The sequence below is a fragment of the Solanum verrucosum genome, unplaced genomic scaffold (assembly GCF_900185275.1).
Source record: "Solanum verrucosum unplaced genomic scaffold, falcon-dt-bn FXZP01000072.1, whole genome shotgun sequence".
In the NCBI taxonomy this organism is placed as follows: domain Eukaryota; kingdom Viridiplantae; phylum Streptophyta; class Magnoliopsida; order Solanales; family Solanaceae; genus Solanum; species Solanum verrucosum.
The window spans coordinates 1,083,955-1,097,352 of NW_026020208.1; the positions used below are offsets into that span (position 1 = coordinate 1,083,955).

Here is a 13,398-nt window from a genome sequence, read left to right on the forward strand (position 1 = left end):
TTACGAAAAGAAGGAAAAGAGGAGGGCCATTATGTTAGAAATGGAAATAAGGGGTGTTTGTGTAATTTACAGAAACTGTCCAAAGTCATACTATATATATATATATATATATATATATATAGATCATGAATCTCTGTTATAACTTCCATAAAATCAAAACCAATTTTGCGAAAGTTAAAGATTTGCGCGGGAAGCAGTTTCTAAATTTGTAAGTCACTTCACATTCTTTTTTTTTGTGTGTTTCGGTTACGGATTCAGTTGAACTCAATAGTTTTTTGTCCAAATTTTGTGTTTGTATTTAAATAAATCATTTGAATATGTAGAAAATATTAGCTTAGAACTTAAAAGACTAGAATCTCGAACCTATAAACTTTAAATTCTGACTCCGCTTCTGTCAGTTATAGTTCCATCATCCTTAGATTGCTTTTATGGTCCAATTTATAAGAAGTGTAAAATTTTTGAATTTAGTTTATTTGGATCTTCTAGAAAGAAATATAATGGAATAGATGTATGGAGGATCCATATAATTGATTGTAGTTAATTCACGATTGAGACGTAGTTGATTGATTGTGGGAAAATGTTCTTTTCTATTTAGTTACTTGCATAAAGAGGCAAAATTTGAGCTATTAGTTGTAGTTGCAGCTAAAATGCGCGACGATTTGCATCAATGATTGATAAATTTTCAGATGGTCATTCAACTTGTAGTTATTATCTCAGAAAGTCACTTTTTTCTTTAACGAAGAAAGCGACTTTCTAAGTTAATATCTATTAATTGAGTGGCCAAATCAACCCGAGGAATGAAAGAATAAGTTGTGCACCAGACTTGCTCTTTGTTAGAAAATGCCAATTTTCGGGTGCCACAAATTTGACTTCTGGCAATTTGTGTCCTACGTGGCGTCTACGTGAATCTGATAATTTTGTGCCCTACGTGGTATCTACGTGTATTATGTCACATAGGACATGTGTGTTTATTTGTTCATATTCTTTAGTGACTTTACTGTTGCAAAAAATAGTTTTTGTGTTTTTGGTGAGTACGTTTAGTGATCATAGGTGTAATTAACCTCTCGAAATATCTTATTGTTTTCGAATTATTAACTTGAAAAAGAGATTTATGGTGTTTGTTTTTGCGGTTGAATCCTGTTAAATTGGATCATTATCTCATCTAAAAGCTTAAGTTGTTAGACAGATTATACTTTTATTTACTTCATTATGTCTTCAACAAATCCGAGCTTGAGAAAAAGGACATGATTAGTGTTTAGTTACTTTATTGCCTAATCTTTCGATGCATATAGACTTGCAGGAGGGCTTGCTTCTTTGAGGTTGTAGAAGAGTATTTACTATGAACATTCAAGAATTGTTTTTGCTGGCGTTATTGCCTGTTCTGAAAACGCTGTTGATTGCGGTTGTTGGCTTATATCTTGCCCTGGATCATGTGAGTATTTTGACTGCAGAAGGACGGCACCATCTGAACAATGTAAGTTAACAAGAGACTGCTAATCCTAATCCTCCTTGCGCGTATGAAATTTCAAATGAAAGATTATGCAATCAGATATTATTATATACTATCTGTGTGTCTTCTCGTGTGGATGGTGATGTGCTCAAACGTTCTGCTTTCGTCAGAGTTATTGTTTCTGCAAATATGTTAGATTATCTGCTTGTGTCACTCAGAAATATATATGTGTGTCTCCTATAAGCTATGTTGCTCGGGAAGTCCAAAAATGTTGTGTCAAATCCTCTAAAAATGCGCTACATCCGACACATAGTTGTCAACATTTTTGAAAAGTCCTAGCAGCATTTAAGCATGAAACTGAAAGACGGGTGGCTATATGTAGCATCTTTCTCTTATCGTCAAGTTGTCTTATCTTTCATGACAAACAAAAATATTTAACTGGCTCGAAGAGAAAATGAAAACCGGAAAACAGAAAAGGGGAAAGAAGAAGCAGAGTAGTTTTGTCGTCTAACCGACCTTGCAAGGACTAAAGAGGGTCTTGTGTTTTTATTTTAATTTTGGGCAGCTTGTATTCTACGTCTTCTTTCCATCACTTTGTGCTAGTGGTCTCATCAGTTCAAGTACAGCGACGGGAATATTTTCTTTGTAGGTGCATTCTTGTCTCTCCAACTTTTTTTTTAAATGCATTTTTACATTTTCCTTAGTTTTCAACATTTCTTGTGTTTCAAGTACAGGTGGTTCGTCCCCGTGAGTATTCTTATTACCTTTCTTGTTGGATCAGCTCTCGGGTGGATACTTGTCAAAATCACTAGAACGCCTCAGCATTTGCACGGCCTTGTTATTGGCTGTTGCGCGGGAGGTAGATAAACAGCATTTTGTCGTTTTCCTTTACTACACTAACTTTTCCATCTTCAAACACAAATTGTTTCTTCACCACTCAGCAATATCAGCTTAAGATTTTGGGTAAACTAAGATGAAACCAACTAGCTTTTCGGGCCAACAAATTGAACCTACATAATCATAGTATCACGGACCAATCTTCTTGCCTCTCTAAATGACATATATACAGAACAAGAGAAAGGTGCCATCTCAGAAATCTAGTTGCTTTTATGTTCTTTGTGAGACATGGCCCTTGAACCTACCTCAACTCCGAAAACCAGCTCATTAGGAGGATTGCCCCAAGTCCATATAAGTAGACCATCAGTACATTCCCCAACCAATGTGGCTCTAACCCACTCTAACACCCCGTACGCCCAGACTGCCAACTGGAGCGTCAACAATATAACATGGTCCCCAGACGGACTTGACTCTAATACCATGTAATTGAATAGGAAGAACTTGTCTGTAAATAATTAAAGAAGAATTCTGCTTCCTAAATATATGGCTATGTACATTACTAAGAATAAAGTCTATATACATCCCGTAACATCCTTTAATGGATTTTCCTAAAACTTTTCAAGTTTTTCTTCTGAAGTCAATATTCATACTCATGAGTTTCTGAAAAATGATCATGACAGGAAACATGGGGAACTTGCCTGTCATTATCATCCCAGCCATCTGTGCCGAGAAAAACAATCCATTTGGAGATTCATCTACATGCTCGATAAATGGGATGGGCTACGTATCCCTCTCTATGGGGGTATTGAATACGACTTCATTCTATACGTGCTAAAACATAAACAATTTCTGTCTTGGATGTGATGACCTTTAGCTTGGTTTTATTGTCCTGTTTCCAGATAGGGGCTATTGGCATTTGGTCGTATGTATATAATATCATACGGGCATATGGAAAAAGGGATGACGGGGATGTCTCAGCCTACTCCAAATTAAGAGAAAATAGTCACACTGAAACGTCAAAACGAGCCTTGGATAGTACTACACAAACATTGCCACCAAGTAGCAACTCGAAAGGTGATGAAGTTTCAGCTGAGCTTATTTACCAAAGATCCATGGACGAAACCAAGGTATTTTCTTCATTTTATCTCATGCACCGTGATATGGATATTGTATAGGCGAAAATAACTGCATCATTTTAAACTTCATTAAAATTAAGGAGAAACTTCTCTTGGGACGAAGTTTTTTCCGTGCACTTAATCAGCATATAACCGTTCTGTGAGAATTAATCAGTGATATCAAACTTATTTCTATCGTAACTTCATGTTATCAGAAATGATGACGGTTAAATATGTACGATCACATTGACTTTAAGTAGTACTTTAGCATTTTACAAGTTAATGGGCTAATGGATTTACTGGCTAACGTTTGCTTGCTTGAGTAACATGGTTAAATAACAAGGTGTGACAAAAGAAATGGTTTCTTCCTGTGTTGCTCGGACTCTCTGAAAAAGTCGATGAGTGAGTGTCAGATCCTCCAACTGTTTTGGAGAGTCCGTGTAACATAGATCAGTAACGTCATTAAATATCTTAATTTCTCTTTTCTTTCGTCTGGTTTATATATATATGTGTGTGTGTGTTGAAATATCTACTAAATATGAATAAATAATAGATTCTGAACCTCTGCTGGTATGGTGTTTCATGTAATCGTTTTTGTAATCAATAATCAAGATAGTGTTATAACAATTGTAGTTTGTTCCACTACTTTTCATCAAGATTTATCCTCATTTATTACTTTTAAGTTGTTTGATGTTTCCAAAAATCAAATATAAACACTTCACAACTCGAAATAACAGGTCTCGATACCTGCTATCATTGAGAAGAAGGTGAAGTCGTTGGTGGAATATATCGACCTGAGTGTTCTTTTCAGACCACCTACAGTTGCAACGGTATGACGACAATGGTGCTTAACTGCTTAGTTATTACAATGTCGTCCCAATTAGGTTCATGGATGCATGTTTGTTCAGTTCTTTCCTTATACGTGGCTTATTGTTTCTTGTAGGTTATTGGCATTATCATTGCTTCAATCTCTCCCATCCAAAATTTCATGGTTGGCTCTGGTGCTCCACTTCGTTTCGTTGAGAGTTCCGTTGTTTTGCTAGGGTATGATTCCTCATGCAAATAATTTTTTTTCCCTAATGCTACTTGAGTTACTTGTAGGAGGGTATATCATATCTATTGCCTAAATCCTCATAGCTCTTCACCAACAGAAATTAATAATTTATACATATTAAAATAGATTTCTTCAGACAAATACGATGTTTGAACCAAAGTTACTGTATTTGACCGAACTCATACCTAAGCCCATACCCTTGTCCCAACGAATCCCTAATGTTACAACAACAACATATCTAGTGTAATCCGCCACATGTAGGGTCTTTGGAGGGTACAGTGCACATATACCTTACCCCCCGGCCCACCTCGTGGAGGTAGAGAGTTTGTTTCTGAAAGACCCTCAACTCTAAAAGCAAACTCAATCATGGCCTAGCATGTTGAGCATTTCCATCATTACTCTCTTGGTTCTCAACGCGGCCATTTGGTTACACGATTTTATCTACTGCAGGGAGGCAGCAATTCCATCAATGACCATTATAATGGGCGCGAATCTTCTAAGAGGTAAGTTGTATATCAAACTTAGTATCCTATACAATTGTATATCGTTCGAAATCCTCTGCATTGTTCTGTAACATCATTTCAACTACTTTATACGTAACCGTTCAGGTTTCAAGCGATCAGGAGTGGGAATCTGGCTTCTTTTCGGGATCATTGTTGTTCGATTCGTTATCTTGCCTATCATCGGTGTTGCCGTTATTACAGTTGCAAAAAATCTAGGCATGGTGGGAACAGATCCTTTATATCACTTTGTTCTTCTGCTTCAATATGCAGTTCCACCTGCAATGGCTATAGGTATAGTTCACTTGTAATGATCCCTCATTTCATCTCAAGTTTTAATCAACTATGTCGCTCAGACTCTTCAAAAATACTGTGTCCGATCCTCCAAAACTCGAGATCGATGAGTGAAGTGACGAACATATGACGTTCGTTAAACAATGAGATTCCTCATTGATCTCTAAGTATACCCCTCAACTTTGTGATTTAGAGTGGATATACCTCTCGTTAGAAAAATGATGCATATACTCAATATAAACCATTTTTTTAACAAGAGGTATATCCATTTTAAACGCAAAGTTGAGAAGTATATATATCCCTTTACTCTTTAATAAATAATGTCGCTTAGACTTTTCAAAAATATTGTGTCGTGTGTGTTGGATCCTCCGAAAACTTTGAGATTAATGAGTGAAGTTTTTGCAGGTACTATCACACAGTTGTTTGAAATTGGTGAAACTGAATGTTCTGTTATCATGTTCTGGAATTATGCTGTGGCAGCAGTTGCTCTGACCTTTTGGTCGACATACTTCATGTATATCTTGTCCTGATCAAGAGGGGAGCCTTGACGCAACGTTAAGTGTTGGTGTCGTGTTACCATGAGGTCATAGAGATTTAAGTTGCGGAAACAATTTGTTACTTAAATGCAAAGGTTATATTGTGTACAACGGATTATATGTCTTTTCTAAGCTCGAGTATAGCGAAGGCTTAGTGCATTGGATTGTCATTTTTTTGGTTGATTTGTGAAAAAATATATATATTCATGGACAAAATATAAATATTGTGTTGATTGACTTGAGCATAATGAATAAATGTGGTGATGATTTATTTGTTAAAGGAATCATATAGGAAAAGGCAAAAAAATGCAATAAATAAAATAAATGTAATAAAAAACCTAATTATAATTTGAAATAATTCCATATTGTTTCACTAATTAATAATTTCATATTATATTTCAAGTCAGATACACTTAGATACATAGGGAGCGAGGCGAGCGAGATAGTATGCAAATCACACCAGATACATATTATATCTGAAATACCAGATACATTTTGAAATACAGATAAATAAGGAGAGAACTGAAAGAGATAGAAGAGAGGCGAGCAAGAAAGGAGATAGGAGAGAGTCAGAAACAAGTGAATCCACTTAGATATAGACATATAGTGTATCTGGTACAAATTACTATTGAGATACGTGTATCTAGATCCGCTGAATACATGTATCCAAAGTTCAAATTCTGGTAAAATTTATTATATTGAAAACTCGCGGGAAGTAATTTACTTCTTAACCAGAGGGATTTGTGTTGTTTATGAACTTAAAACAACAATAAAAACAACATTCTGAAATCTGAATATTAAAGTAATCAAATATCTGGCTCACTGGCTCAAATCATTAATTTATCCACTTTTGAAAATTAGCAATATTTGCAACGTGCATACTAACTTTTTTAAAAGTTTGTTAAATAGCTATCATTGTGTTATGCCAAAGTTTCTAATCCATCACTAGGTAAAGATTAAGAAAATATTAAATTAGAAGAAAGTGAAGATGTGAATTAGTATCAGCTAATTACATTTACAATATGAACAACAAAAAGTCTTTGGTCCACCTTACAACTCTATATTAATAGTGTCTTCACTTTATACTACTAAAAATTACTTTTGAATAATTATTTTCTCCAGTAATGATTCGATTATTTATTAATAATTTAATTCATTTTGATTTGTTCAATTCAATTCAACTAAAAAATGTGTTGATTTGGATTAAAAATGTAATTCAGATTGATCCATGAAAAACCTTATTAAAATATTATTTTATTTTATTTTAAAAAAAAGATATTTTTGGTTCGATATGTTTTTTTTTCTTTTTCTTTATATAAATATGTTGTCCATCTTGAATCTTGATTCAGATGATCCAATTCAAGTAATGAATCAATTTATTATTAATTAATATATTTTAACTCATCTTAATTCAGTCTAACTCGCTTATTTGATGCGTCGATAAGAAATGCATCAAAAATCATCTTAATGTTTGACTCTATGCTCTATAATTTCAACAACCAAGACATATGTTCAATTGATGTACTTATTACACTTGTCCTTTCTTGTATCATTATATTGCACTATTTATTTATTAAAGGCTTGTAAATCGTGGAAACTACTTTAATTTTCTTTTGCTTAATAGTCAAAGTATTTTTTTTTTTAAAAAAGGTTTATTTCTCTTTTTTTCTATCAGTTCCTTTTTATTTTTTATTTTTCGTATTCTAATTATTTTCTAGGTTTCAAATTAATAATCAATAGAAGTGGAATCTTTGATGTCTAGACGCAGTAGTACTCTTCTTAGAAGGTGATTGTCCTAGATGCTCATTAATTTTGTAACACTTTTTTGGTAAAGTTATGGTAATATTTTATATTATCTTTTTATTAAAGAAAAATCTTTTTTCTTATGTGAGGGGTATGGTTTTTTTTTCTTTTTTATGATTCAAGTATGTAATTTTTTTAAAAAATAATGTATGACGGTGAGACTCGAGTTAGGATCTTTATTTGCTTAGCTATCATATTAAAGTGTGTGATGTGATTATCTTATTTAAAATTTAAATTGTCAAGAAAGTCCGGTGCTTAAGCTTTCGCTAAGCGCAAGGTCTGAATGGAAGGATCGAAACACAAGAATCTATTATATGCTACTTTATCCTACATTTTTGCAAAAAGGCTATCTCCATATAGGTCAAACCCATGACCCTCTTGGCAACATGACAATGATTTTACCAATTACGTCAAGACTTTCTATATTTTTTTTATTTAATTAAGTAAAAAATAAAAAAAATTAACAACTTTATATTTTTATAATTCCCCATGTGGTCCATCTGAGATGAACAAATTAAAAGAAGATTTCTTCAGTCGATTTTTTCTTTAATAGTGACTTTACTTTATATAAAAAAGAAAATAGTAAAGTATCCCTTGATCAATTGCGTAAATTTGATTAAGACATAGAACCAATTAATCTCCTCCTACTTTTTGACTCTATTGGTGAGTTTGGTAAGGAGGAAAAAAAAATTTTAATTTTTTTTTATATGTTTAATTGATCAAAATATTTTGGTAGAAAATTAAGTTATGTAAAACTGAACGAATAAATGACTTAGTAAGAAAAAAAGTTTCACAAGTGACATTCTAAATGTATTATCTCCTCTCTATCCACCTAATGCCCCAATCTCAAATCCGTATTCATCCCACCTCTTCCGCCCCTGAACCTCCACTCTCGCTTCCCATTCCGTCATAGTATTTTGTTAAAATACATATAAATATTTGACATAATACATAACCTAACCCTTAACTTGGCTTCAACCGGTAACTATGACCTTTAACTTTGAGTATGCACAAGTAGACACTTAAACTTGTAAAAAAATGAACAAATAGACACATTCGTCCTACATGACGTCCTACATGACAATTTTGTGTCCTGCGTGTACTATACCACGTAGGACGCGTGTGTCTACTTGTACACACCCAAAGTTGGAAGACATAATTGTCAACCGAAGCCAAGTTAAAGGGCATATTTATGTATTATGCCTAAATATTTTTGGGATAAATATTTTCTTGCTTACTCATCAAACATTGATAAATAAGGAATAAATTAAACTCATTTTTTTTCTCAAGAATCATTTTCTATTTTCCTACGTACCAAACATACCCTATGTTTTGACTAATTTTATATAGATACCACTTAACTAATTGATGTAATACTTATCTCTTATATAATGTACTGTGTTAACCAAATGTCAAAGCAAATCTTGGCCCAAAAGAAAAAAGGACCAAAGAAAGAGAGATAGAGATAGAGATAGAGATAGAGAAAACAGCTAAACAAATAGCATATTAAAAATTCACTTTATAATAGGTATAAATAATTTTTTAAAATTCACTTTACAATAGGTATAAAATTTATTAAAAATTCAATAATACCGTAAAGTTTAGAAGAAAAATTTGAACTTTACATAATTATCTATTTGATTTTTAAAAAAAAAGGGAAAACCTGATGGGGCTAAGAAAAGGAGACGAATATAGCTAAACAGCTGCAGCAGAAAGAACGAAAAGCCAAAAGTCAAGGTGCATAGCGGTCTTTTCAAGAATAGGGGAGTACAAAATAAGGGGTTTGCAAGACAAAAGAGAGTCCGCTGGAACTACGGACAAGGATATTTTACTCAATTCCCCTCTTACTATTTTGAAAAGCAGAATAAAATGAAATTCCACCAGTGTGTAGGTAAGACAACCAACATTCTCTATGTTCAATTGGGCAAGCCAGAGGCCTTTTTCAAATAAGCCAATTCATTTTGGACCCTGCAGACCCACTCTTTTTCCTATTCAAAGTTCTAGTTCAAGGCAAGGCAGGACGGGACTCACGGGGGTTGGGGGGAGCCTTCCCCAGGGAAAGCCTAATAAGATTGTTGAGTCGTCAGACTTATCCACCAAGGGATTCGTGAAATTTCTGTGGATTGTGGATTGCGTTGGGGGAAATCTACCAAAGCTAGGCAGATAGATAGACTCCTTTCCCGCTGCTAAGGAGAGCAAGAAAGAAGAGATCTGATATACCCCTCAACTTTGTCATTTAGAGTTGATATACCCCTCGTTATAAAAGTGACTCATATATATCCCTATTGTTATACAAATGACTCACATATACTCTTTTCCTCTACCGGAAGTGAAGAAATTAATTTTAGTTTAAATTTTTTAATTATTTAAAAAAAATATAATCTCATATGGGTATATTTAATCTTCCTCAAACATATATTATTATTTTTAACTTTTTTTGTTTCAATGACTAATTTAGATTTATTATTTTGATGGTCAAATTTATTTAAGTTTTGTTAATATTCTTGTAAAATTTATTTAGATGACCCAATTTTTTTCTTCAAATACAAAAATCAAATTATATCCGAAAAAAATAGTTTTAATTTTTTTTCTTTACACTAAGGAATGAAAGAAAAAATAAAATAAGAATAAGAAACTCAAATAATAATAATCAAAAAGTCAAAAAAATAATTGTCCGAAAAATTAAAATAAACCTTGAAATTTGCTAGAAAATCATATATACCCCTAAATAATTTTTTTTTAAAATCAAAAGTAAAAAATGTAACTTAAAAACTATTTTTTTCACTTCCGTTAAATGAAGGGTATATGTGAGCACATTTTGTAACGATAGGGGTATATGTGAACCGTTTGTATAACGATAAAGGTATAAATGAGCCACTTTCATAACGAGGGGTATATCAACTCTAAATAATAAAGTTGAGGGGTATATCAGGCCCTTTTCCAAAAAAAAAATGGGTGCATTTTTTCAATAACTATAAAATATGCCGTGAATGGTGACTTTTGCTTCGTGTAAAGTGAACTTTATGAACTTGAGTGAAGTGTAATAATTAATTGTTTAATAAACTTAATGAGAGGTTTCTATTTCAAGCTTTGTTAGGTAGAAAATTGTTATTTATAAAGAGCGATTTATTTTTAATATGAGATTTTTAAAAATAAAGTCAAATTTAAATGAAAATTAATATGTATATCGGGTGAAAAAAAACATATATTAAAGCTATATGTCCAAATGAAAAATATTGGCAGTGTGAAGAAAAGAAAATAATGCATTTTCCCCAAATCTACATATTTTTCAACTCAAATTAACTAAACAAAGAAAATAAATAAAGTCCTTTCACTTTCTCTTCTTTTTCCCTGTTTCTCAAACAATAACAAATAAAGGGCTAATAATATTTTTCGTTCCCTAATTATTTTTAAAAAATAATTTTAATTTTGTAATATTGACCAAGTATATTTGATTTTTAATTAGTGAAAATGTGCCTTTTTGATCCGTTTTCTTGTGAATATTCATTAATTTCGAGAATTATTAACTGTTCCATTATTTATTCACTAAGTTTGTATTCCATATTTGGAAGTAGTATACTTCTAAAAATAGTTCATATACGACATATTTCCTACATAATGAGACCAAAAATTTATATTTCAATTAGAAGGATCAATTAAAATTTGTTAATACTATAAAGTGTACTTACCAAAAAGTCCTTAATTTTTAAGAAAATCGCCTAAAAGGTTATTTCATAACCGACTCATGTTGCCGAAGTGAGGGAACGTTCAATCGCTTAAATTTAAGGAGAGATGACTTGATTGGTTTGTACTAGGCTCTAAAAAGGTTTTCTTCGAGCGAACAATTTTCTATTTTTTTATATTGTATGTTCAAAACAATATTGTTAGTAGATTGAGATGGATTAATTTTCATTATCGTGCCTCCTCTTTCTACCAATGATGATGGAGCATTGCTTAATATGAGTTTTCTTATGCCCCAGAAATAATTGAGGAATCAAAAATATTATTATTCAAGAATAAATAAAATTAAAAAAGACAGCCAAAAAGATAAGAAAAGTAATTTGAAGGTTTTTATGGAGTACATTATTATTATGTCACTTCATACTTTATTTTCTCTTTTTTATTTCTTTAAATACAAGTTGCTCCAAATTAATCAACATCCTTGTGGTCCATATGGAATTTTATTATACCTAAAAGAATTAATTAATTAGCTCAGCAGGTCATGATGCATGTGAAATTTTATTATACCTAAAAGAATTAATTAATTAGCTCAGCAGGTCATGATGCATGATCAAAATTCACATTAATAAAAGAAACCTAATCCTACTATTTACAATATTTAAATGCATACACATACCTTTTTGTACAATTGAAAGCTACTTTTATTAATTTATTTGTTAATTTATGTAATCCTTTTGTCTTTTTCTTCGACAAAAAACCTTTTTTAATCATTGCGTAGACACAAAGTTCTCTAATTGCATATATTCGTAGCAGGGTGGGCATAAATACTCAAAATCGAAAAATCAAATTGAACTGATTCGGTTCTTTGATTTTTTGATTTGGTATTGATATTTTTTTCAAAAGTTCAATTCCGTTGTTCAGTGTTTGGTGTAATTTATAAGAGTCTCAAAACGTTGGTGCACTGAAGAATTAAACTCTTATTTAAAATCTTATAATTTGATTTTATCCTATTCTATTTTTCATCCGCATCGAACAATCATTTAAAAAATACTGAATCAAATCAAACCAAATTGAATCAGTTTGATTCGGTATTTGATGTACGTTTTTTAACAATCAAAACCCAAAAACGAAATTTAAACTTGATAAAATCGTGTTGGGGATTTAAATTTCAATATAATTCTTCAGAAAATTTAAAACTATATAGTATAATATTCTTATAGGAATTTGTGATAATAAAATAAGTAGTACTGAGCTTGCGTGGGGGAAATCTGAATTCTTTTTATAGTTCTTAAGCTGCAGTAGTAGTAGTGATAAAGTAAAAAATTTTATTAAAAATATTTAAAATTTAGTATATTATATATAAGAAATAATTTTTAACTTATATATATTGTATAATTTTTTGATGAATTAAAGATATTCAACCGTTAATTATTCACGTCACTATATGTGACCAAGCCACTGGGCTATGGGAGCTGCCTTTTAGATAATAATTCATGTGACTAATTTTGAATGTGTTGGTGAGAATTTAATATTTTTTTTCGTTCTAATTTATTCAAAATTATGCATATAAAAATTTTAGAAAAAAATGAAAAACTTTTGAATAATCATCTCATGAAAAAAATTCGAAGTAAGTAACAAAAAAAATATGATAATAAGAAAGCAAGACATAAATCAAATAAAATAACAAATAGTAATACACATAAATAAAACAAAATGTATGATAATATTCGATTACGTACTAATATTTCAGAATAAAATACTAATAAATATATCCAAATTTGGATATGGCCATCAATACCATTCATTATTATCAAATAAGAAGACAAAAGGAAGGTAGGTGGCAACTTCTTTGTATATTAGCAGGAAAAAGGATGAATAACAGGACATATACTATATAAAAAATAGGAAAAATGTTAAAAAAAATATTTACTCTACTGCATAATTTATTTATTTTAATTTAGCAATTGTTATACTTTAAAAATCATTCATATTCATTTTGTTAGTAAACCATCTCATATTTATTAAGCTGCTAAGTGTAGAGTTTAGAAAAGAGTCAAATTATAAGATTTATTATATCAACCATATCTTGCATTTTTTTAAGAGCCTATTTTCACAACTTGAAGATGTG

At 31.5% G+C, this 13,398-nt stretch overlaps 1 protein-coding gene across 1 annotated transcript; it reads left to right on the plus strand.

Moving 5' to 3' along the window:
- Nucleotides 1-1,292: 1,292 nt before the first annotated feature.
- LOC125830153 (protein PIN-LIKES 3-like) lies at nucleotides 1,293-5,829 on the plus strand. The gene is made up of 10 exons (XM_049509352.1): nucleotides 1,293-1,474; nucleotides 2,016-2,095; nucleotides 2,185-2,309; nucleotides 2,968-3,089; nucleotides 3,187-3,414; nucleotides 4,140-4,232; nucleotides 4,346-4,446; nucleotides 4,907-4,959; nucleotides 5,065-5,250; nucleotides 5,656-5,829. Exons 1-10 carry the CDS (start codon nucleotides 1,340-1,342, stop codon nucleotides 5,778-5,780), a joined length of 1,248 nt encoding a protein of 415 aa, XP_049365309.1. The 5' UTR covers nucleotides 1,293-1,339; the 3' UTR covers nucleotides 5,781-5,829.
- Nucleotides 5,830-13,398: the final 7,569 nt, after the last annotated feature.